This window comes from Urtica dioica, chromosome 3 (assembly GCF_054948205.1).
Source record: "Urtica dioica subsp. dioica isolate 48M chromosome 3, U.dioica_male_clone48M_v1_H2, whole genome shotgun sequence".
NCBI lineage: Eukaryota > Viridiplantae > Streptophyta > Magnoliopsida > Rosales > Urticaceae > Urtica > Urtica dioica.
Window position 1 is genome coordinate 22,444,311 of NC_142758.1, and position 25,064 is coordinate 22,469,374.

General features: G+C 42.4%; 1 protein-coding gene across 1 annotated transcript; it reads left to right on the forward strand.

Moving 5' to 3' along the window:
- Positions 1 to 20,781: 20,781 nt before the first annotated feature.
- Positions 20,782 to 22,629, forward strand: LOC149402489 (transcription factor HHO2-like). Its single transcript, XM_089609894.1, has 5 exons — positions 20,782 to 21,026; positions 21,127 to 21,440; positions 21,590 to 21,833; positions 21,938 to 22,014; positions 22,099 to 22,629. The coding sequence occupies exons 1-5, from the start codon at positions 20,888 to 20,890 to the stop codon at positions 22,372 to 22,374; spliced, it is 1,050 nt and encodes a 349-aa protein (XP_089466020.1). The 5' UTR covers positions 20,782 to 20,887; the 3' UTR covers positions 22,375 to 22,629.
- Positions 22,630 to 25,064: the final 2,435 nt, after the last annotated feature.

A 25,064-nucleotide genomic window follows, 5' to 3' on the forward strand; every position in this document is an offset into this window, starting at 1 on the left:
GAACACGGCGAGCTTCATCTGGAAGAACATTGTCTGCCGCTTCGAGATCCCCGCATCGATTGTGACCGACAACGGAAAGCAATTCGATAATGCACGCCTCCGGGACATGTGCGAGCAGTTGGGCGTTAGCAAGACTTTCTCTTCTCCCCGCCATCCTCAAGCCAATGGTCAGGTTGAAGCGGTTAACAAGATGATCAAAGAAAACCTGAAGAAGAAGCTGGAGGAGAGAAAGCGGGCTTGGGCCGACGAGCTTCCCATGGTCCTCTGGGCATATCGGACCACCGCGCGCAACGCGACCGGCGAGACCCCTTTCGCTCTTGCATTCGGTATCGAGGCCGTGGTACCTGTCGAGACCAAGCTGCCAACCTTGCGCGTCGAAGAGTATGAAGTAGCCGCCAACGATGAAGCAATCAGGCTCGAGCTGGACCTCATAGACGAGAAGAGGGCGGACGCACTCTCCCGCCTTGCTGGGCAGAAGAGGAAGGTCGAGAAGTACTACAATTCCAAGGTCAAGCTGCGGAAGTTCGCCGACGGAAGCCTCGTCCTCCGAAGGGTGTTCCAAAACACCAAAGTACAGGAGGCATGAGTTTTGGTCCCCACTTGGGAAGGCCCGTACCGCGTGCGGCGAGCCATACATAACGGCACATACGAGCTCGAGAATCTAGAAGGGCTCGTGTTCACCCACCCGTGGAACGCGGAGCACCTGCGACAATATTACCAATAGAAGCCCGCTCCTGTCTTCTTTATGTTTAATTGTTTTCGTCTTATTTCCATTTTTGGGAAAAGACAGTTTCAAGTTTCAAATAAGGCCGATGGCCTGGGAATGTAATTTTTAACTATTTTGACATGGTAATCGAATTACATTTCACCTCGAAACCTTTATCCTATTGTATTATAATTTCTAGTCTCCTCTACGAGTACACAAGAAACTCGGGGGGCTAATGGGTAATAGGTACACATCTTTCGTGCGACGTTCTCGCACGGTTCAACGCTTCGCGCACCGAAAGGTAGCGAAACATCAACGGGTCGGATCCGCGCACCGGACCTCTGACCTTGCCCATCTTTCGTGCGATGCTCTCGTGCGAATCCACGCCCCGTACACCGATAGGTAGCGGGGCATCAACTGATCGCGTACGCGCACCGGACCGTTGATCTCGGCAGCCGAAACCCAAAACGCGATTCGCGTACCGACAGGTATTGCACTCGCTGGGAACTGCGCTGGCCTCATCGAGTGATCACGTCCGTGCACCAGACCGTCGATCTTGGCAGCCGAAACCCAAAACGCGATTCGCATACTGACAGGTATCGCACTCGTTGGGAACTGCACTCGCCTCAAGCCCATTCTGCCACACAACGCGCACGCCGACAGGTAGTGTACGTGCCGGAACATGGACGCGATAGCCGCTCAGCTCGTACGCGCCGACAGGCAGCAAATCACCAGTGAACGGCAGAGACTCGCATCCGCCCGACGAAACTGGTCCAGCCAGCGTCCGTGGAAATCTTCGCCGCTAGGTGTGGCACTAAGTCGTGCAAACCGGTTACGCTAGATATAGTAAGTCGGGTTCGTAAGACACGCACTAATCGGATGGCGCGAATCGATTACGCTAAGCATAGTAAATCGAGAAAATAAGACGCATGATAAACCGGAAAAAGCTTTAACCAAAGCAAGCAATGATGCATAAACAACCCAACGGAAAAGAAAACACGACGAATGTCAAACGAAATAAATCATAACAAGTATCCGAAAGGAAACACAATGCAAGCGCTAAACAAGTGCGCGGAAGATCAAAATAAAGTTGGCTACTATGAGTCGAAGTCGATCTGCTCCTCATCATCCTCGGGGTGAGGGGCACTCGACCCGTCGGTAGCCTCTCCGTCAAGCAGGCGGTTCGTCGATTGGGCAGCCTCCACGGGGACTTGGGGACGCGGGTCGTCCACCTGCGGCTCGTCGTCCAGAGGAGGGAACATGGCGTCAAAGAAGGAAAAGGTAGTCCCACGAGACGCGTTCTCCTTCGCGGTCACGTCTCGAACCCGTATGGCCGCCTCGTAACGAGCCACCTCCAACGCGAGGTCCCAATCGTCCTCTAGGTCCGCTTTGGATCGCACGGCATCGTCCTTCTCCTCGATGAGAGTCTGCATCTCCACTAGTGGAGAATCTCTCTCCCTCTCCACCTTGACGTGGGAGATCTCGCTCGCCGATAGTCGAGCATGAACGATCTTCAGCTCCTCGTCTCGGCTCGAGAGCGCTGCTTGGAGTTTCTTCGTCTCCCCCAAAGAGGTGTCGGCCGCTTGCTCCACCTTCTCCCAAGACGCCTGCTCAGCCATACGCAATGATCTCTCGGCCACCAATTCCTCGCGGGTTCGCTTCGACTCCTCCTCGAGATCCTGAAACTCTTGGGCAGTCCGAACCCCCACTAGAGCGGCAACATGGTTGGCCGCCGCGCTCTCCATGTCCTTCCTCATGATCTGCATTCTTCGGCAGGTCCTGGAGGATGCGGTCACCTCGTTCTTGACACACGAGCATCTGTGAAAAATGGTGGTGCACATATAATCAAAACAAGTACAATGGTCGCATGCAAGTTAGATAAGTGGGCCATACCTTTCGAGCGTTGCTGATTCCGTTTTGGAAGTACTCGAGATCGCTCATCGTCAGCAGACCCTTGAAGTCTCGCAGAGGGGTCTCGAGAATACCCTGGGAACATTGGCCTCGCAACTCCGCGGCCTCCGCTAGGAGCATCGAATCCATGCCATCTGACGCCGCCGACGTATGAGCACGCTTATGGCCGGAGGGTTAGCCGAGGGAGATTGACGACGACGGTCGCTTGTTCGAAGAGATCGCCTCGTTCCTCGCCCGCGTTGGCGATCCCCCGTGACGAGCCTCGACTCAGGAACGAGCCACGGCCACGGCTTCAGTAGTAGGTTCCGCCCTCGGCACTCGCGCGCGCGATCGACTCCGGACCATGGTATCTGCAAAAGGGGAAAAGGCGTTAGTCGGTTAGAACGTAACATTAAGTGTAAACAGTAGAAAGCAGCAATAACACGAAAGTGTATATATGGTTAATACCACCCACGTCGGGAAAGGGAGTAGACGAACCCCCCGCCTTAGACTCGGGGTCCTCCACGACCTCCACGCCAAATCCGAAGCATTGGAGACCTTCATCGCCAGGCACGAACCACCCGGTAGTCGCCATAAGATCCGGGGACTCAAAGAGCGATCCCTGTCGCCTCGAATCCGGTACCGCTCCAACCACGAGCGCGAGCTCGGAGCTCTCGATGCCATGATCGGCCGGAAAGTCAGCCGCGGGGCCGAAGGTGAGAGGCACCGTCCCGAAGGCGGATTCGGATATCCACACCCAAGGGTAGCGATGTTTGGAAGACAGCTTGGTGAGTATGGGAAATCGCTTGCGATGTTGAACCTTGTAGAAGCCGGGCTTCCCGGGGACGTCGTAGACAGATACAAGGTTCCTAATATCGTCAGCCGTCACGGCTCGGCCCTTCGCTCGATGAAGCATCATGTGGCACGCCGCCACCACGCGGTAGAAAGATGGAGACATCTGCGATGCGTGGACGTTCAATCGGACCAAAAGATCCTGGATCACGGGTTGGAAAGGCAGCCGTAACCCCCTGCGGAGACTCGCCTCATGAACAGCTGCGTATCCCCTTCGCGGACGAGTCGGAAGGTCATCGGGCAACGGTCGCAACAACGAAACGAATAGCGGAATGTCGAATCGCTTCCTCAAGCCTCTGAAGCTAGCGAGTAAGAGAGAGCTCGAGAAGTCAACTCTGGAACCGTCGAAACCACCTTGAATCGCTGATTCCCCGATAGGGTATGATGAGGCACGCTCCTCCTCTTGTGCGGTCAAAGTAGTTAGGGCGGTCGAGAGGGCGCGGCGACTCGACGTCTCGCCCGAGCCCTCGGCGTTGAGAGCAGTCCTCGGCTCAAGGAGTCCCTCATGACGATCACCCGAATGGGCCGGCGGAGCCATTGTGCGCGTGCTCGGCCCAGCGGGGCCCGCTTCCTGCGTGTCAGCCTCAGAAGGCAGCCCCATTGACGCATCCGGCTCAGCCATGGGCCCATGACGTGCGTCGGGCCCCCGAGCCATCAGTTCAACCTCGCTAAGGGCCGGCCCAAACAAGTCCCCCTCGCGCCCGTTGGGTTCTGGGTCGGCCAGGCGGTCTTCTCGGTGTGCATCCAGCCCAATCGCGCAGCCCAACCCGGGGCGGGCTGGATCTCCTTCACCTAGGCCCGGCCCAATGGATCCTAGGGTTTGGAAGGGAGCCGGGCGTGCCGCCACCCCTTCTCCAACAATGGGCGGCCGGCACCCTTCGTCCCCGGTACCGGCGCCCCCGCCTGCAGCGTCGCCCACCTCCGGCGGCTCTCCACCACCACGCACGCGCTCAAGCCCGGCCGGGACTGGCCCCCCTGGGCTTCCATGGCCGCCGGCCACCTGGAAACCAGCCCCACCCGAGAGGGTGGGGTCCTTCCCGGCGCCGGCATCTCCGGCGTCCCTCCCGCCGGGCGCGGCGCTCCCCGGCTCGCGCGCATCTCCAGCGTCCCCCACGGTCGGCCAAGCTCCTCCTGGATGAGGGGGATCTCCTCCGGGGCTGGGTTTGACCCAGACGGCGCCGACCCAGCCGGGCGCGGCTCCCCCCACGCCGGCATCGGCCCGCTCGGCTCCTTCGACGCGCGCCCCGTCTAGGCCTGTCGCGCGCGGCCCGGCCAAGACACCCCGGGACCTGGGTTCGACCCAGACGGCGCCGACCCAGCCAGGCGCGGCTCCTCCCACGCTTGCGCGAGCTCGCTCGGCCCCCCGGCGATCGTCCCGGCCGAGCTTGTCGCGCGCGGCCCGGCAGAGTCTCCCTGGGCGGTCTCGTCGGCCGCGCGCCTGTCCTCCAGGCCGTGCGTGCCCTCATCGACTGCCAGGTGGTCGTACTCGCCGACCAGCCACTTGTCCACCGAAGAGAAGTCACGATCGCCTAAGCCCATTGTCGCCCGGTCCGGGAAAATCAAACCCAAGGTTGGGACAGATTGGTAATCAATGTGGGGCGGAGAAAATTGACCTAACAAATCGTCTAAGGTCTCGCAAGAGTTGTCAGGAAAGAAAGAGAAGAGATCCTCGAGGGGCCCGGTTGCCGACAGGTGGTTGGGGGACCCCATGGACACGTGTAACGATTAACACGTCGGAAATAATAAAATAATGATAGCGGAATGAGGCTTACCAATTCAGGACAAGGCGGTCCGACAAGACGGCGAGAGGCGAAGCTCACTTGAGTTTACCACACGGCCTACGCCTGGTGGCAAACTCGGAGGGCTAATGTTATCGGCCCGACGAGGTCCGAAGACGCAATCGACGTTTCGGGCGGCCGAACGAGCTCACCCAACCGATGGCCGGCCCAAGCAATTCGCTCGGCCAATGGCCGAGTGAATCTCATCCGGCCCATCAAGTTCACTCAGCCAATGGCCGAGTGAACCTTCAGCCGGCCCATCAAGTTCACTCGGCCAATGGCCGAGTGAATCCTAAGCCGGCCCATCAAGATTCACTCGGCCAATGGTTGAGTGAATCCTCAGCCGGCCTATCAAGTTCACTCGGCCAATGGCCGAGTGAATTCCCTGCTGGCCCAACAAGTTCACTCGGCCGAGGGCCGAGTGAAACCTCCTGCCGGCCCAACAGTTCACTCGGTCAATGACCGAGTGAATCCTCTCTCGGTCCAGGCCTTTCACTCGGCCAATGGCCGAGTGAAACTCATCCGGCGTCCAGCATTTCACTCAGCCAATGGCCGAGTGAACCCGGTCCTGCATCCAACATCTCACTCGGCCATCGGCCGACCGAGTCTCACCCGGCCGATGGCCGACTCAATCTCACTCGGCCAAGGGACCTTCAAAACGTCCCTTGGTCGCCTATAAATACGAGGCTCGATCCCTTGAGACAGGTAATCAAATTTTGAGTCCCGAAACGCTGTCGAACTCATAACTCGCTCGTTTCGCTCATCTTTGGCCTCTAAACACTTAAACCCTCTATATTCCACATCAATCCTACTAATGTTGAGCGTCGGAGACGTAAACAGAGGCACCTCCTCTGTTTCCCCTTTGTAGTTCACACCTATTTTCTTACTTTTTCAGGTGTTTGGACAAGATAGACATCACCAACAGCTGAGGGAAGACATGGGATACCAAGTCCGACACGCTCGAACCGAAGCGAGATCACTTGGTCCGGCCTTGGGTCTGATCGCTTCCGGTTCCTAAATCGTTGTCCGAAAACGAGCGACAACATTATGTTTATTATCTTATGAAAAAAAAATTCTAAAATTTCTCAAGAAAATTTTCTCATTAGAGTTCTATAACTCGTGGACTTGGGTCCGAAATCCGGAATTCAAAAATTATAAGAAACTGGACTTTCCGAGCAGCTGCACACCTCGGAGTAAAATCTCCATAACTGGTGGCTCCGACATCCTTTTGACCTAAACCCAATGGAATTGGAAAGAGAACAAACAAACCTTTAATTTGATTCAAGAATCATTAAATATCGAATTCTGAGCAGAGAGTTGTGCCATTTTTATAGTAGGTTTTTCTCGAGCTCGAAGAAAACTGGAAATAATTAAAGTCCGAACTTGAGTGCAAAAGAATCGAGTGTAAAAGAATGTTTTAGAGAGTTGTTAAAGATTTTATATGTGTCTTACTAACGTGGTAATAATATAGTATAAAATTAAATAACAACAAACGTAAAACGAAACGAGTAAACAAACAAAACTAGCAAGACAATATATAACTAGTCATTAAATTACCCGAAATTTCTCAAACTTAATAAAACACATTTTTCATTATTAAAATATTAAAAACTTTTAGAACTGATTCTAATGTGTTTTAATAACATCCCAAGGTAATAGAAAATCAACATGATTTTTAATTTAAAGACATGAGCAAAAAAATTTAAAAAAAAATCTAAAAAAACAATTCTAACTTGTAAAAAAAAAGAGTAATCTTTAGAAAACGATTTTCAAGCTCATAGTTTTAATTACATGTACATGCTTAACTTTGACCATAGCTGTGATACCATTTGTTGGAATAGATCTAGGATTAATAAAAGTTTAACGCTTCTTCAAGCGGCGTAATTTAAAAATTTCTTTGAACAAGTAAAAACGATTTTTACTAACCTAGACAAAGAGCAAGCATGTTATTTTAAATTAAAACTATTGAAGAGCAATTACTCGTTTACTAACCTTTACGTAGCTTGATCGTTGAGAAGCTTGGGGAGCTTGAATCGCTCGTCTCCCCACGTAGCTCGCCTTTCTTCGTTTTTCGGAAATTCGAGTAACCACAAAAGTTTCTATCACATGAATCACTTGAGAAAAGAAGGATTTAGTGTGTGAGCACTTTTAAACATGACGACTCAAGAACAAGTCTTAGAATCGAAGAGCTAAAACAAAATGCTATGTCAAATGTGGACCTAGGTGCCAAAACAAAACCGAGCAAATAGAGAGAAGGGGGGGGGGGGGGGGGGGGACGGCTTTCTAGAGAGAGAGAGAGAGGTCAAAAGTATGGGATGAGAAACAATGAGAATGATGGCTCTATTTATAGGAGAATGATTACCTTCAAAAGGTAGTTTCCTCTTTTCCATAGAATATCACATATTCATGAGCAAATATTTGCTCTCCTTCCTCATTCCACACGTCCAAGGCAAGCTTCTAGAAGCCCTTGGATTTGTTTCCTCTTTTGCTCTCCCTTGGTTGGCCGGCCATGACACTTTCCTCATAGAGGAAATTTGTTTCAACTTTTTCTTTTGGCAAGTATTTTCATACATCAATGCACAAAATAAACTCCTTTCTCTATCTATGTTGGACGAGCAAGGGGCTGTTGTCAATGGTGCCCACAAGAAGAGTTGTAGTCTTTATTTTATACATTTGATGTAATAAAGTCTCACGAAGACTCTTGCTTGTAATTGCTTATTCATTAATAAAAAGTTGAAACGTTCATTCATTCTTCCTTGTCTGTTTGAAGCTTTATGATAAAACATTAGTCTTTAGTCCATAAATAAACTTAACAACTTACGAAGAGACAAATGTAGATTTGCATGAACAACTCTTCGTAGTTTGCTTAAAATGATATATTCGCAATCTAAGGGTCAAAAGACTATTGACTTCAGTACGATTGTTAGGAGAATCTATGATGTCAGGTTATGGAGCATTGAGAGTTGGAGACTCTATAGTTCTTCAAGGTATCTTCCGAAGGTACTGAATTGACCAGTGCACTTCTAGAGACAAGATAAGAACAAACCATTTAACCTCTTATGTCTCGAAGTCACTACGTATGAATTGCATCATGCTTACCTTAATCCTGAAATGAGACATGTCATTTCACACCTTAGTATTCTCATTTGAGAAAGTCAGAGTTCGGACTCACTATGTGATTCCAAATAGGGCCTATTGGTGAAGTACTAAGTTGTGAGAATGTCATGAGCAACTTTGTGAAGTTCTCATAGATATGGAATTCATGTACAAGATTGCTGAAATGCAATGTATATCACCTCATGCTTTGTTCCTTGGAGTGTGAATAAATGAACTGGCCATTGTCCAAATTGAGTCTTGACTCTTTTGGATGAAACAATGTGACTTGTTAGCTCCTCGTCAATACATTGTTTCTAACTTATTCACAAGCGACAAAGGAGTTGAGGAAATAATAGCTAGAAGGGTAAAATGGTAATTTTGTAAATCCCGACTAGCTGATGATATTCATGAAGGGTAAACACTGATAATATTCTGTGGATCCGCTCATTACAATTAGGTTGAATTATTGAGTAGAAAATAAATTCATTTGAACCGAGAGATTTTCAGTGTCAACTCTTTAGTGGAGTCAGTTGACATTAAGCTAAACTTGGAAAAGGTTTGTGAACTTTTGAGTTCAAGTGTTTAGCTCAAGCTTTGTTCATTTGGATCTATGAGGTCACTCTCACAAATCACATCGAGTAGGAATAGTTAAACTAGAAACTAAGTCAAAACAAGAACGAGACAAGTTTTACGAAAATTGTCAAAAGGGTATTTTTGTCCTTTTGGACATAGGATGAAATGAATGTCAGTAAATTTTTTGACAAGTTAATTTGATGACTTAATGTCACTCGGCCAAATTAGTTTAATTGGGCCTTGTGGATTAATTTCATTTCATAAGAATTTTATTGAAAATTCTTAATGGGCCTTTCTCATGTTGTCATGAACAAATGAAGAAGCTTCTAGAAGCTCCTTATGGAGAAGCCTTAGGCGCCCAACATAAAGAGAGAAAGGGAAATTATTTTGTGCATGAATGTATCAAGATACTTGTCAAAAGAAAAAGAGGAAACAAATTTCCTATGCATAGCAAGAGAGAATCGGCCAAGTGAGTCAAAGGCAAGGCAAGGGAATAAAAGAGGAAACAAATCCAAGCCTTCTAGAAGGCTGCCTTGGCCGTGTGACTCATGAGGGAATAAGACAATATTTGCTCATGAATATGTGATATTCTATAGAAGAGGAAACTACCTTATTGAAGGTAAAGCCTCTCCTATAAATAGGAGCCTTATTCTCCTTATTTCATTCATCCCAAGTTTTAGAGATTTGAGAGCTTCTCTCTATAGCTTGGCTGACTTCTCTCTCTCTCTCTCTAGTCAATTTTGTTTTTTGTTTTGGCACCTAGGTCCTCATTTGACCTAGCATTTTTAGCTCTTCGACTTTAAGACTTGTTCTTGAGTCGTAGTGTTTAAAAGTGCCCACTCATTAATTCCTTTTCTCTCGAGTGATTCTTGTGATAGAAACCATCGTGGTTGCTCGAGTTGGCGAGGAAAGAAGAGAGACGTGTTGTGAGGGAGACGAACGTTTTCAACCTTCCGAAGGCTCATCAACGTTCAAGCTTCTAAAAAGGTTAGTAATCTTTAATGCTCATAATAGTTTTTATTTACGTGTACTTGCTCTTTGTCTAGGTTAGTAAAATCGTTTTACTTGTCAAAAGAAAATTTTTAAAATTCTGCCGCTTACTGAAGCGTTAAACTTTTTCTTAAACCCTAGATCAATTCCAACAGGGGCTTCTAGAAGGAGCTTCTAGATGTTTCTTCATTTGTTCATGACAACATAAGAAAAACCCATTAAGAATTTTCAAGTAAAATTCCATGAAATGAAATTAATGCTCAAGGCCCAATTACACTAACATGGCCGTGTGATACATTTATTGTCATCATATGACAATGTCAAAAAACATATTTATTGACATTCATTTCATCCTATGTCCAAAAAGACAAAAATACCTTTTCGACAATTTTCATAAAACTTGTCTATTTCTTGTTTTGACTTAGTTTCTAGTTTTACTAATCCTACTCGAAATGACTTGTGACAGTGACCTCATGGATCCAAATGAACAAAGCTTGAGCTAATATACTTGGACTCAAAAGTTCACAAACCATTTCCAAGTTTAGCTTAATGTCAACAAACTCCACTAAAGAGTTGACACTGAAAATCTCTCGGTTCAAATGAATTTATTTTCTACTCAAGAATTCAACTTAATTGTGATGAGTGGATCCACTGAATATTATCTATGTTTACCCTTTATGAATATCATCAGCTAGATGGGATTTATAAAATTACCATTTTTACCCTTCTAGTTGTTATTTTCTCAACTCATTTGCCGCTTGTTAATAACTTAGAAACAATGTATTGACGAGCAGCTAACAGATCACATTGATTCATCCAAAAAAGTCATGACTCAATTTGGACACTGGCCAGTTCATTTATTCACATTCCAAGGAACAAAGCATGAGGTGATATATATTGCATTTCAGCAATCTTGTACATGAATATCATATCCATGAGATCTTCACAAAGTTACTCATGACATCTTCACAACTTAGTACTTCACCAATAGGTCATGTTCAGAATCGCATAGTGAGTCCGAACTCTGACTTTCTCAAATGAGAATACGTAAGTTATGAAATGACATGTCTCATTTCAGGATTAAGGTAAGCATGATGCAATTCATACGTAGTGACTTTGAGACATAAGAGGTTAAATGATTTGTTCTTATTCTGTATCTAGACGTGCACTGGTCAATTCAGTACCTTCAGAAGATACCTAGAAGAACTATAGAGTCTCCAACTCTCTATGCCCCATAACCAGACATCATAGATTCTCCTAACAATCGTACTGAGATCAATAGTCCTTTGATCCTTAGATTGCAAATATATTGTTTTAAGCAAACCATGAAGAGTTTGTTCATGCAAATCTTCATTTGTCTCTTCATTTGTTGTTAGGTTTGTTTAAGGACTAAATACTATAGTTTATCATAAAGCTTCAAACAGACAATGAAGAATGAATGAACGTTTCAACTTTTATTAATAATTCAGCAGTTACAAGCAAGAGTCTTCGTGAGACTTTATTACATCAAATGTACATAAGTAAAGACTACTACTCTTCTTGTGGGCACCTCACCGCCTGATCTCGGATGCCCAGCATGCGATTAAGTTTGATACAGAGACTATGGATGATAGTTGTTATTGATTCTGAATGTTATCAGACCTCAACCCACTAATCATATGATGCTAATAAAGTAACTTCTTTTCTTATTTAGTAATCATCATCTTCTAGTGGTCAATATTCCTAACACTTTGTTGGTCGGCTACCCCAGAAGATACCCATACATAAATACGATGAGCCCGAGCTTGAACTCATCGTCATAGCTCTGACATATGTTGAACGCATTGATCAACGCGCTCAACTTGCATCCGACGACGCCGTTCAGGTGCTCCGTGATCAATCGGTCGCTGCTTCGCTCATTTTGTTCGGCCTTGGCCGGACCGTCTTCATAGCTCATCCTCGAGACGAGTGCGTACTCGAGGCGTCCGAATCTTACTTCTTTGCCTCCTATACCAAAATGTATCTCCCCCCATGTCGTCACCTCGATCTTTTTTTGAAGGAGAGTATGTACGAGAACCGGTGAGAACCTCATCGTACACTGCCCTAATTTCAAATTCTAATATTCTAAATCTGATCCAAATTAGCTCAAAACAACTAAAATCAGATAATAACTAAGTCCTAAACCCTATTCTAACTATTTACAATGCAGTTTAACAAGATATTAGATGAAAACTTACCTTTTTACTTGGTTTTGAAGCTCGAGATTTTTTAGACCCACCGCCGCCGGAAACTCCATCGTGCGTCATCGTATAACCTCGTATGGACTCGTATATGCTCGTATGGAGTCGTATAAGCTTGTATGGACTAATATATGGTTGTACGAGATCGTACGAGTTTGATTTCGTTTTTTTTCGAGAGAGAGAGAGAGTGCGCGCGAAATGTTGGAGTGTTCAACATGGTCTAGGGGTATTTTTGTCCGCTTTTGACCCAAAAGTCAATTTGAAGATACCTAGAAGAACTATAGAGTCTCCAACTCTCTATGCCCCATAACCAGACATCATAGATTCTCCTAACAATCGTACTGAGATCAATAGTCCTTTGATCCTTAGATTGCAAATATATTGTTTTAAGCAAACCATGAAGAGTTTGTTCATGCAAATCTTCATTTGTCTCTTCATTTGTTGTTAGGTTTGTTTAAGGACTAAATACTATAGTTTATCATAAAGCTTCAAACAGACAAGGAAGAATGAATGAACGTTTAAACTTTTATTAATAATTCAGCAGTTACAAGCAAGAGTCTTCGTGAGACTTTATTACATCAAATGAGTTGGCCGACAACAAAATGTACATAAGTAAAGACTACTACTCTTCTTGTGAGCACCATTGACAACATTTCCAGGCACATATCAATCATCAACCATGTTTTAGTTCACCGCCTGATCTCGGATGCCCAGCATGCGATTAAGTTTGATACAGAGACTATGGATGATAGTTGTTATTGATTCTGAATGTTATCAGACCTCAACCCACTAATCATATGATGCTAATAAAGTAACTTCTTTTCTTATTTAGTAATCATCATCTTCTAGTGGTCAATATTCCTAACACTTTGTTGGTCGGCTACCCCAGAAGATACCCATACATAAATACGATGAGCCCGAGCTTGAACTCATCGTCATAGCTCTGACATATGTTGAACGCATTGATCAACGCGCTCAACTTGCATCCGACGACGCCGTTCAGGTGCTCCGTGATCAATCGGTCGCTGCTTCGCTCATTTTGTTCGGCCTTGGTCGGACCGTCTTCAGAGCTCATCCTCGAGACGAGTGCGTACTCGAGGCGTCCGAATCTTACTTCTTTGCCTCCTATACCAAAATGTATCTCCCCCCATGTCGTCACCTCGATCTTTTTTTGAAGGAGAGTATGTACGAGAACCGGTGAGAACCTCATCGTACACTGCCCTAATTTCAAATTCTAATATTCTAAATCTGATCCAAATTAGCTCAAAACAACTAAAATCAGATAATAACTAAGTCCTAAACCCTATTCTAACTATTTACAATGCAGTTTAACAAGATATTAGATGAAAACTTACCTTTTTACTTGGTTTTGAAGCTCGAGATTTTTTAGACCCACCGCCGCCGGAAACTCCATCGTGCGTCATCGTATAACCTCGTATGGACTCGTATATGCTCGTATGGAGTCGTATAAGCTTGTATGGACTAATATATGGTTGTACGAGATCGTACGAGTTTGATTTCGTTTTTTTTTTCGAGAGAGAGAGAGTGCGCGCGAAATGTTGGAGTGTTCAACATGGTCTAGGGGTATTTTTGTCCGCTTTTGACCCAAAAGTCAATTTGAAGATACCTAGAAGAACTATAGAGTCTCCAACTCTCTATGCCCCATAACCAGACATCATAGATTCTCCTAACAATCGTACTGAGATCAATAGTCCTTTGATCCTTAGATTGCAAATATATTGTTTTAAGCAAACCATGAAGAGTTTGTTCATGCAAATCTTCATTTGTCTCTTCATTTGTTGTTAGGTTTGTTTAAGGACTAAATACTATAGTTTATCATAAAGCTTCAAACAGACAAGGAAGAATGAATGAACGTTTAAACTTTTATTAATAATTCAGCAGTTACAAGCAAGAGTCTTCGTGAGACTTTATTACATCAAATGAGTTGGCCGACAACAAAATGTACATAAGTAAAGACTACTACTCTTCTTGTGAGCACCATTGACAACATTTCCAGGCACATATCAATCATCAACCATGTTTTAGTTCACCGCCTGATCTCGGATGCCCAGCATGCGATTAAGTTTGATACAGAGACTATGGATGATAGTTGTTATTGATTCTGAATGTTATCAGACCTCAACCCACTAATCATATGATGCTAATAAAGTAACTTCTTTTCTTATTTAGTAATCATCATCTTCTAGTGGTCAATATTCCTAACACTTTGTTGGTCGGCTACCCCAGAAGATACCCATACATAAATACGATGAGCCCGAGCTTGAACTCATCGTCATAGCTCTGACATATGTTGAACGCATTGATCAACGCGCTCAACTTGCATCCGACGACGCCGTTCAGGTGCTCCGTGATCAATCGGTCGCTGCTTCGCTCATTTTGTTCGGCCTTGGTCGGACCGTCTTCAGAGCTCATCCTCGAGACGAGTGCGTACTCGAGGCGTCCGAATCTTACTTCTTTGCCTCCTATACCAAAATGTATCTCCCCCCATGTCGTCACCTCGATCTTTTTTTGAAGGAGAGTATGTACGAGAACCGGTGAGAACCTCATCGTACACTGCCCTAATTTCAAATTCTAATATTCTAAATCTGATCCAAATTAGCTCAAAACAACTAAAATCAGATAATAACTAAGTCCTAAACCCTATTCTAACTATTTACAATGCAGTTTAACAAGATATTAGATGAAAACTTACCTTTTTACTTGGTTTTGAAGCTCGAGATTTTTTAGACCCACCGCCGCCGGAAACTCCATCGTGCGTCATCGTATAACCTCGTATGGACTCGTATATGCTCGTATGGAGTCGTATAAGCTTGTATGGACTAATATATGGTTGTACGAGATCGTACGAGTTTGATTTCGTTTTTTTTTTCGAGAGAGAGAGAGTGCGCGCGAAATGTTGGAGTGTTCAACATGGTCTAGGGGTATTTTTGTCCGCTTTTGACCCAAAAGTCAATTTGAAGATACCTAGAAGAACTATAGAGTCTCCAACTCTCTATGCCCCATAACCAGACATCATAGATTCTCCTAACAATCGTACTGAGATCAATAGTCCTTTGATCCTTAGATTGCAAATATATTGTTTTAAGCAAACCATGAAGAGTTTGTTCATGCAAATCTTCATTTGTCTCTTCATTTGTTGTTAGGTTTGTTTAAGGACTAAATACTATAGTTTATCATAAAGCTTCAAACAGACAAGGAAGAATGAATGAACGTTTAAACTTTTATTAATAATTTAGCAGTTACAAGCAAGAGTCTTCGTGAGACTTTATTACATCAAATGAGTTGGCCGACAACAAAATGTACATAAGTAAAGACTACTACTCTTCTTGTGAGCACCATTGACAACATTTCCAGGCACATATCAATCATCAACCATGTTTTAGTTCACCGCCTGATCTCGGATGCCCAGCATGCGATTAAGTTTGATACAGAGACTATGGATGATAGTTGTTATTGATTCTGAATGTTATCAGACCTCAACCCACTAATCATATGATGCTAATAAAGTAACTTCTTTTCTTATTTAGTAATCATCATCTTCTAGTGGTCAATATTCCTAACACTTTGTTGGTCGGCTACCCCAGAAGATACCCATACATAAATACGATGAGCCCGAGCTTGAACTCATCGTCATAGCTCTGACATATGTTGAACGCATTGATCAACGCGCTCAACTTGCATCCGACGACGCCGTTCAGGTGCTCCGTGATCAATCGGTCGCTGCTTCGCTCATTTTGTTCGGCCTTGGCCGGACCGTCTTCATAGCTCATCCTCGAGACGAGTGCGTACTCGAGGCGTCCGAATCTTACTTCTTTGCCTCCTATACCAAAATGTATCTCCCCCCCCATGTCGTCACCTCGATCTTTTTTTGAAGGAGAGTATGTACGAGAACCGGTGAGAACCTCATCGTACACTGCCCTAATTTCAAATTCTAATATTCTAAATCTGATCCAAATTAGCTCAAAACAACTAAAATCAGATAATAACTAAGTCCTAAACCCTATTCTAACTATTTACAATGCAGTTTAACAAGATATTAGATGAAAACTTACCTTTTTACTTGGTTTTGAAGCTCGAGATTTTTTAGACCCACCGCCGCCGGAAACTCCATCGTGCGTCATCGTATAACCTCGTATGGACTCGTATATGCTCGTATGGAGTCGTATAAGCTTGTATGGACTAATATATGGTTGTACGAGATCGTACGAGTTTGATTTCGTTTTTTTTTTCGAGAGAGAGAGAGTGCGCGCGAAATGTTGGAGTGTTCAACATGGTCTAGGGGTATTTTTGTCCGCTTTTGACCCAAAAGTCAATTTGAAGATACCTAGAAGAACTATAGAGTCTCCAACTCTCTATGCCCCATAACCAGACATCATAGATTCTCCTAACAATCGTACTGAGATCAATAGTCCTTTGATCCTTAGATTGCAAATATATTGTTTTAAGCAAACCATGAAGAGTTTGTTCATGCAAATCTTCATTTGTCTCTTCATTTGTTGTTAGGTTTGTTTAAGGACTAAATACTATAGTTTATCATAAAGCTTCAAACAGACAAGGAAGAATGAATGAACGTTTAAACTTTTATTAATAATTCAGCAGTTACAAGCAAGAGTCTTCGTGAGACTTTATTACATCAAATGAGTTGGCCGACAACAAAATGTACATAAGTAAAGACTACTACTCTTCTTGTGAGCACCATTGACAACATTTCCAGGCACATATCAATCATCAACCATGTTTTAGTTCACCGCCTGATCTCGGATGCCCAGCATGCGATTAAGTTTGATACAGAGACTATGGATGATAGTTGTTATTGATTCTGAATGTTATCAGACCTCAACCCACTAATCATATGATGCTAATAAAGTAACTTCTTTTCTTATTTAGTAATCATCATCTTCTAGTGGTCAATATTCCTAACACTTTGTTGGTCGGCTACCCCAGAAGATACCCATACATAAATACGATGAGCCCGAGCTTGAACTCATCGTCATAGCTCTGACATATGTTGAACGCATTGATCAACGCGCTCAACTTGCATCCGACGACGCCGTTCAGGTGCTCCGTGATCAATCGGTCGCTGCTTCGCTCATTTTGTTCGGCCTTGGTCGGACCGTCTTCAGAGCTCATCCTCGAGACGAGTGCGTACTCGAGGCGTCCGAATCTTACTTCTTTGCCTCCTATACCAAAATGTATCTCCCCCCATGTCGTCGCCTCGATCTTTTTTTGAAGGAGAGTATGTACGAGAACCGGTGAGAACCTCATCGTACACTGCCCTAATTTCAAATTCTAATATTCTAAATCTGATCCAAATTAGCTCAAATCAACTAAAATCAGATAATAACTAAGTCCTAAACCCTATTCTAACTATTTACAATGTAGTTTAACAAGATATTAGATGAAAACTTACCTTTTTACTTGGTTTTGAAGCTCGGTATTTTTTAGACCCACCGCCGCCGGAAACTCCATCGTGCGTCATCGTATAACCTCGTATGGACTCGTATATGCTCGTATGGAGTCGTATAAGCTTGTATGGACTAATATATGGTTGTACGAGATCGTACGAGTTTGATTTCGTTTTTTTTTTCGAGAGAGAGAGAGAGCGCGCGAAATGTTGGAGTGTTCAACATGGTCTAGGGGTATTTTTGTCCGCTTTTGACCCAAAAGTCAATTTGAAGATACCTAGAAGAACTATAGAGTCTCCAACTCTCTATGCCCCATAACCAGACATCATAGATTCTCCTAACAATCGTACTGAGATCAATAGTCCTTTGATCCTTAGATTGCAAATATTGTTTTAAGCAAACCATGAAGAGTTTGTTCATGCAAATCTTCATTTGTCTCTTCATTTGTTGTTAGGTTTGTTTAAGGACTAAATACTATAGTTTATCATAAAGCTTCAAACAGACAAGGAAGAATGAATGAACGTTTCAACTTTTATTAATAATTCAGCAGTTACAAGCAAGATTCTTCGTGAGACTTTATTACATCAAATGTACATAAGTAAAGACTACTACTCTTCTTGTGGGCACCATTGACAACATTTCCAGGCACATATCAATCATCAACCATGTTTTAGTTCACCGCCTGATCTCGGATGCCCAGCATGCGATTAAGTTTGATACAGAGACTATGGATGATAGTTGTTATTGATTCTGAATGTTATCAGACCTCAACCCACTAATCATATGATGCTAATAAAGTAACTTATTTTCTTATTTAGTAATCATCATCTTCTAGTGGTCAATATTTCTAACACTTTGTTGGTCGGCTACCCCAGAAGATACCCATACATAAATACGATGAGCCCGAGCTGGAACTCATCGTCATAGCTCTGACATATGTTGAACGCATTGATCAACGAGCTCAACTTGCATCCGACGACGCCGTTCAGGTGCTCCGTGATCAATCGGTCGCTGCTTCGCTCATTTTGTTCGGCCTTGGTCGGACCGTCTTCATAGCTCATCCTCGAGACGAGTGCGTACTCGAGGCGTCCGAATCTTACTTCTTTGCCTCCTATACCAAAATGTATCTCCCCCCATGTCGTCGCCTCAATCTTTTTTTGAAGGAGAGTATGTACGAGCAACGGTGAGAACCTCTTCGTACACTGCCCTTATTTCAAATTCTAATATTCTAAATCTGATCCAAATTAGCTCAAATCAACTAAAATCAGATAATAACTAAGTCCTAAACCCTATTCTAACTATTTACAATGCAGTTTAACAAGATATTAGATGAAAACTTACCTTTTTACTTGGTTTTGAAGCTCGGGATTTTTTAGACCCACCGCCGCCGGAAACTCCATCGTGCGTCATCGTATAACCTCGTATGTACTCGTATATGCTCGTATGGAGTCGTATAAGCTTGTATGGACTAATATATGGTCGTACGAGATCGTACGAGTTTGATTTCGTTTTTTTTTCGAGAGAGAGAGAGCGCGCGCGAAATGTTGGAGTGTTCAATATGGTCTAGGGGTATTTTTGTCCGCTTTTGACCCAAAAGTCAATTTGAAGATATTTCATTAAGTTAAGGTCTAACTTAGATATTTAATCAATTTTTAAGTCAATTAATGAAATTTCTCATGTCAAAACTCAAGAGGTAGGGAAAAAAAAAATACCAGAGAAAATATCCCCAGCAAACCGAAACACAAGAGACTGGGGGTCCCTATGAATCTAGTCCACTCAATCCCTATGAACTGGCAAAGTTTTATTGCTCGAAAGATGCCAATCAAACCATAAAATTCAGTAGCTAAACGACATCGCTCTCACGCATTTGTAATAAAGCAATCCGTATCCAATCACAGCCCCAGACGAGAATCCAAAATTGCATATTCTGATTCTCCAGAGCGACTGCGGGTCCCACTACTCACGCGCTGTGGCGAGTGTAAAGGAGAGCGCTGACGTGTTAGGCCGTACCGAACGGAGCGAGTGGATTAGGACGAAGAAGAGTCAGTGTCTGAGAAGAGAGAAAAAGGCCAAAATTAATTTAGCTCCCAAAATTGGATTGGCTTTTAATGAGCGTGAAGAGCCACTATTTCTCAACCCCGTGGGGCAAACAAAAATTCCACGCGGCATTTGAAGCGCGTGACCACGCGCATTTCCCGAGATTCCTCGCTCTCTTTGGACACCCATCCCGGGTATATTCGGATGATAATGAAACGTTGCTATTTATGAGCATTTAGTTTTCGAATGTATAAATTTATTTTCTGTGTTCAAAGTTCAAACTTCAATAACAACGTATTTCGTGCGATTAATATTTTCTTAAGAACAATCAGGAATAAAATTTATGCTCTAAACGACGTGTACTGGCTTCACTAACTATAATTTAACGTTAATATTTTAGTCAATAATAGGTTCTCAGTAATAAAAATTTAAATACATTATCCATTTTCTAATTTTTTCAGTTTCCAATTTATGAAAATGGAGTGCTAAAAATTCGTTGTAGTTCATAGACAAGAGAAGTCTGGACTCTGGAATCAGAAATTTTTTTCCTCTTCTGAGCTGGTAAAAAGTCTTTTTTTCCCTTTAAAAATATAAAAGTAGAGATAAGACATAAGAGAGTCTTTGATCTTATCTATAAATTAAAAAAAAAAAAAAAAAAAGTCGAATTGATAGCGTTAGAGTGGTGACGTCATTGCCAGCCAAAATGTGAGAGACGAAAAGGGAATCATCTCTCGAATATTCAACCTAAGAACTTCTCTCTGTATCTACGCATATACTCTTTCTCTCTCTAGATAAATAAATAAAAATAAAATACGAAATTCGAATCAGAGATTCGTTTCCTACGCGACGCCCCGACCTCGGTGTCTCTATCTCTCCTTGGCTTCCCGTTTTTCTTTCGATAAATCATAAAACTCATTCTATGCATAAACAATAAAATTATAAATATATGAAGTTTTTTTCTCAAAAAAATATTGTCAAAAGAAAGAAGTTGTTGGAGGCTTCCTCTTTTTCCTAGTTGCTTGGTTGTCAAAATTATTCTTTTTCATGATTCTACGGTTTCTACCTAGATCCCATTTATATGCGTCTCTTCTCACAAGAACGAAAACAAAAACTACAACCCAACTATTATTATTATTATTATTATTCATCTTCTTTAAAAAATAATATATATATTTCTCTCTCTCTCTCTCTCTCTCTCTCTCTCTCTCTCTCTAAATTTTCTTCATTTCTTGCACCTCCATATATATAGTTTATAAACAGACCTTCCACATATTCACATCCCCGTTCTCTCTCTCTCTCTCTCTCTCTCTCTCTTTAAACATGGATTTCGCAGAGAAAACGGTCGGTTCTTCATCAGAGCTAGGGTTCCGAGAATACGTTGAGGCTTTGGAGGTGGAGAGGCAAAAGATTCAGGTGTTTCAGCGAGAACTTCCTCTATGCCTAGAGCTCGTCACGCAAAGTACGTAAATGCCCTTCCCTTTCCCTCTTAATTTCAGCCACTATTTACTTTTGTTATCATCCGATCCTGACCTGTTTTCGTAATGATTTCGCGGTGGCAGCGATCGAGAGGTGCAAGGAACGGCTATCATCCGGTGTGGCGACGACCACGGAGTACCTGCACCGGCACCAATCGGAGGAGTGCAACTCGGAGCAGACGTCGAGCGAAGGGCATCACGTGTTCGAGGAGTTCATTCCTTTGAAGAGGAGTAGTTGCTCTTCTGCAGCGGAATTAGATGAGGAAGAGGAAGAGCACGAATCCCCTGCCGACAAGTCCACTGTAGTCGTCGACAGTGGCGGCAAAAGCAAGAAGCACGACTGGCTTAGATCCGTTCAGCTCTGGAACGGTCCCACCGCGGCCGATCCCCCACAACAGGTACGACAATAAAAAAAACAATACATATTTTCATATATATATATATGATAGTAATAAGTATATATGAGATTTTATTACATGACTCAGATTCAGAACACAACAAAGTCCAAAAGAATAGGAATCAATTTTTATTTATTGATTTTGAGTAGGAGTCGGAGAAGGTGGTGAGGAAAAATGGAGGTGCCTTCACGGCGTTTCAGAGCGGAGGATCGCCAGAATCCGCCGCGGTGCCGGCGAGTGATCCGGCGGTGAGTTCGAGCGGCGAGGCGGCGGAAGGGAAAGGGGAGGCGAGCAACAACAAGGACAATGGACAGAGGAAGCAAAGGAGGAATTGGTCTCCGGAGCTTCACAAGAGGTTCTTGAACGCCCTTCAACAACTCGGTGGCTCTCATGGTATGTAAACATTATAATATACTATATTACAACATTTCAGACAAAATTTAAACGTTGATTTGTTATTTTGATCGATCTTTTATTTATTTATTATTTTCTTACAGCTGCGACCCCGAAACAAATCAGGGAGCTGATGAAAGTCGATGGCCTTACCAACGATGAAGTCAAGAGCCATTTACAGGTTCGTATATAACATACATACAGAAAATTACTGTACTTTGGTAGATCGTATAATAAATTAATATTTTCCATGCAATGTGTACAGAAATATCGTTTGCACACGAGAAGGCCAGCGCAGAACATGGCCAACAACGGCGGTGCTCAGGCGCAACAAGTGGTGTTCGTGGGCGGGATTTGGGTCCAACCCTCCGCCGGAGATTCGCCGGGAAGCGGTGGGATCTACGCGCCGGTGGTCCATCACCCACAGCAGGCGGAGGAGAGGGCGATCCGAGTCGGCAAAGGAGGCGGAGCAGCCAGGCATTCGAACTCTCCGGCGACCTCCTCATCCACTCACACTACCACAACTTCGCATGCGTTTTGATGCTTCTCTCTCTCTCTGTCCCTCTTTTTCCGATCTGATACATACGTGATGTAAAAATTTTGTAACAAAAAAAAAATAAACTATTGTTATAGAGAAAAATTTGTTTTATTCTTAATTTTTTTTTTATTATTTCTGTTGTTACAGTCTTTGGAAGATAGACTCAAAATATTTACCGGTTTTTTATTTTTATTTTTGGAATACTTTGGGATAAAGTGTAAGAAGTTTTGAAGATGGAATAAATTTTAAGAAGTGCTTTTTTCTATACTGTTTGTGGTCATCGTTTAATGTTGCCATGAATCGTGATCATGGATACCCACTGATGAGTCATTTAGTTGCGACACCGATCAACAATATTCAAAAACTCATACCAGTTATAATATATTTATAGATTACCTGGTCTGGCACCATTAAAAAAGAAAAAGTTTTCTGTCGTAGGGTTTATCAATGACAATGTTGTTTTCCTTAAATTTTGTCAACTCCAAGTGGAACAAACATCGCATAGGTTTTGTTAATGTAATGAACTATAGATATATATCATAAATCATAAAAGATTCAATCTTTTGCTTTGAGTATCTTCTGAATTATATGCCTGTTTACTCAAATACCCGTTGGTAAACTATTTAATTGTCAGTATTCTTGGTTACTTGTATATTTCCACAAGTGATTTATCCTTATATATATAGCGTATCTCTGATAAATAAATAAAAATTGTAGCTTATCTGTCAATAACATCTTAGTATCCTTGGTAAAAGCAGACCTTTACAAATGCAAAAAAAGGGTTTCCTTTATCAACACAAATTTAAATACATGTTAAAGTTAATAGCAGACCTACTTAATGTTTTCCAAAATCATCCTTATATACTTAATTTTTTTTTCGACGACAAAGTTACTTAATGTTACGTTTTAATTGCATCATATGTACCTAAACCGTTAAGTTTAATGAAAAATTAATAATTTCATTTTATAATATAAAAAAATTATAAGAAAAAAATCATTCTCATGAATAAAAACTATTAATCAGTGTAAGACAAAGTAATAATAATTTTTTTTTATTATAATGTAATCAATGTTTAATTCTTTTTATGAAAATTTACTATTAAATTTTTGTATTATAAAATGATAAAGTTAATGTTTAATTAATTTAAGATTAAATTAATAAAAAAAATGTATTATAAAATGAAATAATTAATATTTAAGTAGTTTGAAGAAAAATTATTAAAAAGGATTAATATAAAATGATATCATTAATAGATAATTAATTTTAAGAAAAAATTAATAATTGTTGCATATTAATGAGGAGATATATTTTTTTCTTTGGTATTGTTTTGTATTATAAAATGAATATTTAATTAGTTTTTAAAAAATATTAATTTTTTTAAATCTAAGGCTGCCACGTGTTTTTCCATCCAACTTAACGGCTTAGGTACCTACGGTGCAATTAAAACGTCATATTATGTATTTTTCCCCCAAAAGAAAGATTAGGTATATAAGTATGATTTTTGAAAAATATTAGATTTTTTTTCCGATATCAACTCTACATATTATATATGTTGATGTGGACTCCTCAACAATCACAAATCATGGTGTCATTTTTACTTGTATTTATGTAGATCTCAATCCACAAGACGCACGTCGAATAAAAATTGATGTAAAAATAGTTTTTAGAACCAATGACAAATTGAATGAGATGAAACAGATAGAAAATAAACCGGACGGAAATAGTGATCTTCATTAATATGAATCGATGAACAAAAGAAATGCCGAGCTCGACAATGAGAGATCGCTCAATAAATAACTTAAAGTACTGTATGTTTGCGAGAATGTATATATGATAATATGTGTCTAATTGTCAATGTCGGAGATACGTGGTCATACTGGGACGCTTCAAGGCATGAAGCGTATGCTGACTTGATCCGGGAAATGTCACTACTAGAAATATGATATTTAGCTACGGAAGTATTAGCGACGACTTAATCGTCGCTGATCACCCTTTTAGCGACGAATTTATCGTCGCTAATTATTTGGTGCCAAAACTTCTAAAGTTTGGCGGCAAAGATAATTAGCGACGATAATTTCGTCGCTAATTATTTCTATTCATCGCTAAGTTCGCGGGAAAACAATTAGCGATGATTCTCCTCCGACGAACCTCCGTCCTCCGCCGTCCTCCGCCATCCCGAAGCTCCGGTAAGTCGCTCTCTCCTCATGTCTCTCTCTCCTCACATCCCTCTCTCCTCACATCTCTCTCTCTTCTCAGATTTGTCTCTCCGAAGCTCGTCGCCGTCCACCGCCGTCCTCCGCCGTTCTACCACCGACGCCGAAGTCCATCTCGTCCTCCCCGGTCCGCCTCTTCCTCCACCTGCACGGCTCTTCCTCCGCCATTGCCGGTAAGTTATATATATATATATATATATATATATATATATATATATGTAAGTTATATTTTATATATTTACATAATTTAGTATAAATATTTTAGCTTTACATAATTAGTTATATATTTGCTATAAATATTAAAATTATTTTTATTATAAATATTTACATAAGTATTTAGGATATAATTTAGTATATAAGTACTTACATAATTAGTTATATATATAATTATATAGGATATAAGTATTTACATAATTAGTTATATATATAATTATTTAGGATATAAGTATTTAGGATATAATTTAGTATTTAGGATTTAA

Coding starts and splice junctions, on each gene's coding strand:
- LOC149402489 (XM_089609894.1), top strand. CDS start 20,888: ATGGATTTCGCAGAGAAAACGGTCGGTTCTTCATCAGAGCTAGGGTTC. Junction 21,027..21,126: donor CCTAGAGCTCGTCACGCAAA/GTACGTAAATGC, acceptor TCGCGGTGGCAG/CGATCGAGAGGTGCAAGGAA. Junction 21,441..21,589: donor CGGCCGATCCCCCACAACAG/GTACGACAATAA, acceptor GATTTTGAGTAG/GAGTCGGAGAAGGTGGTGAG.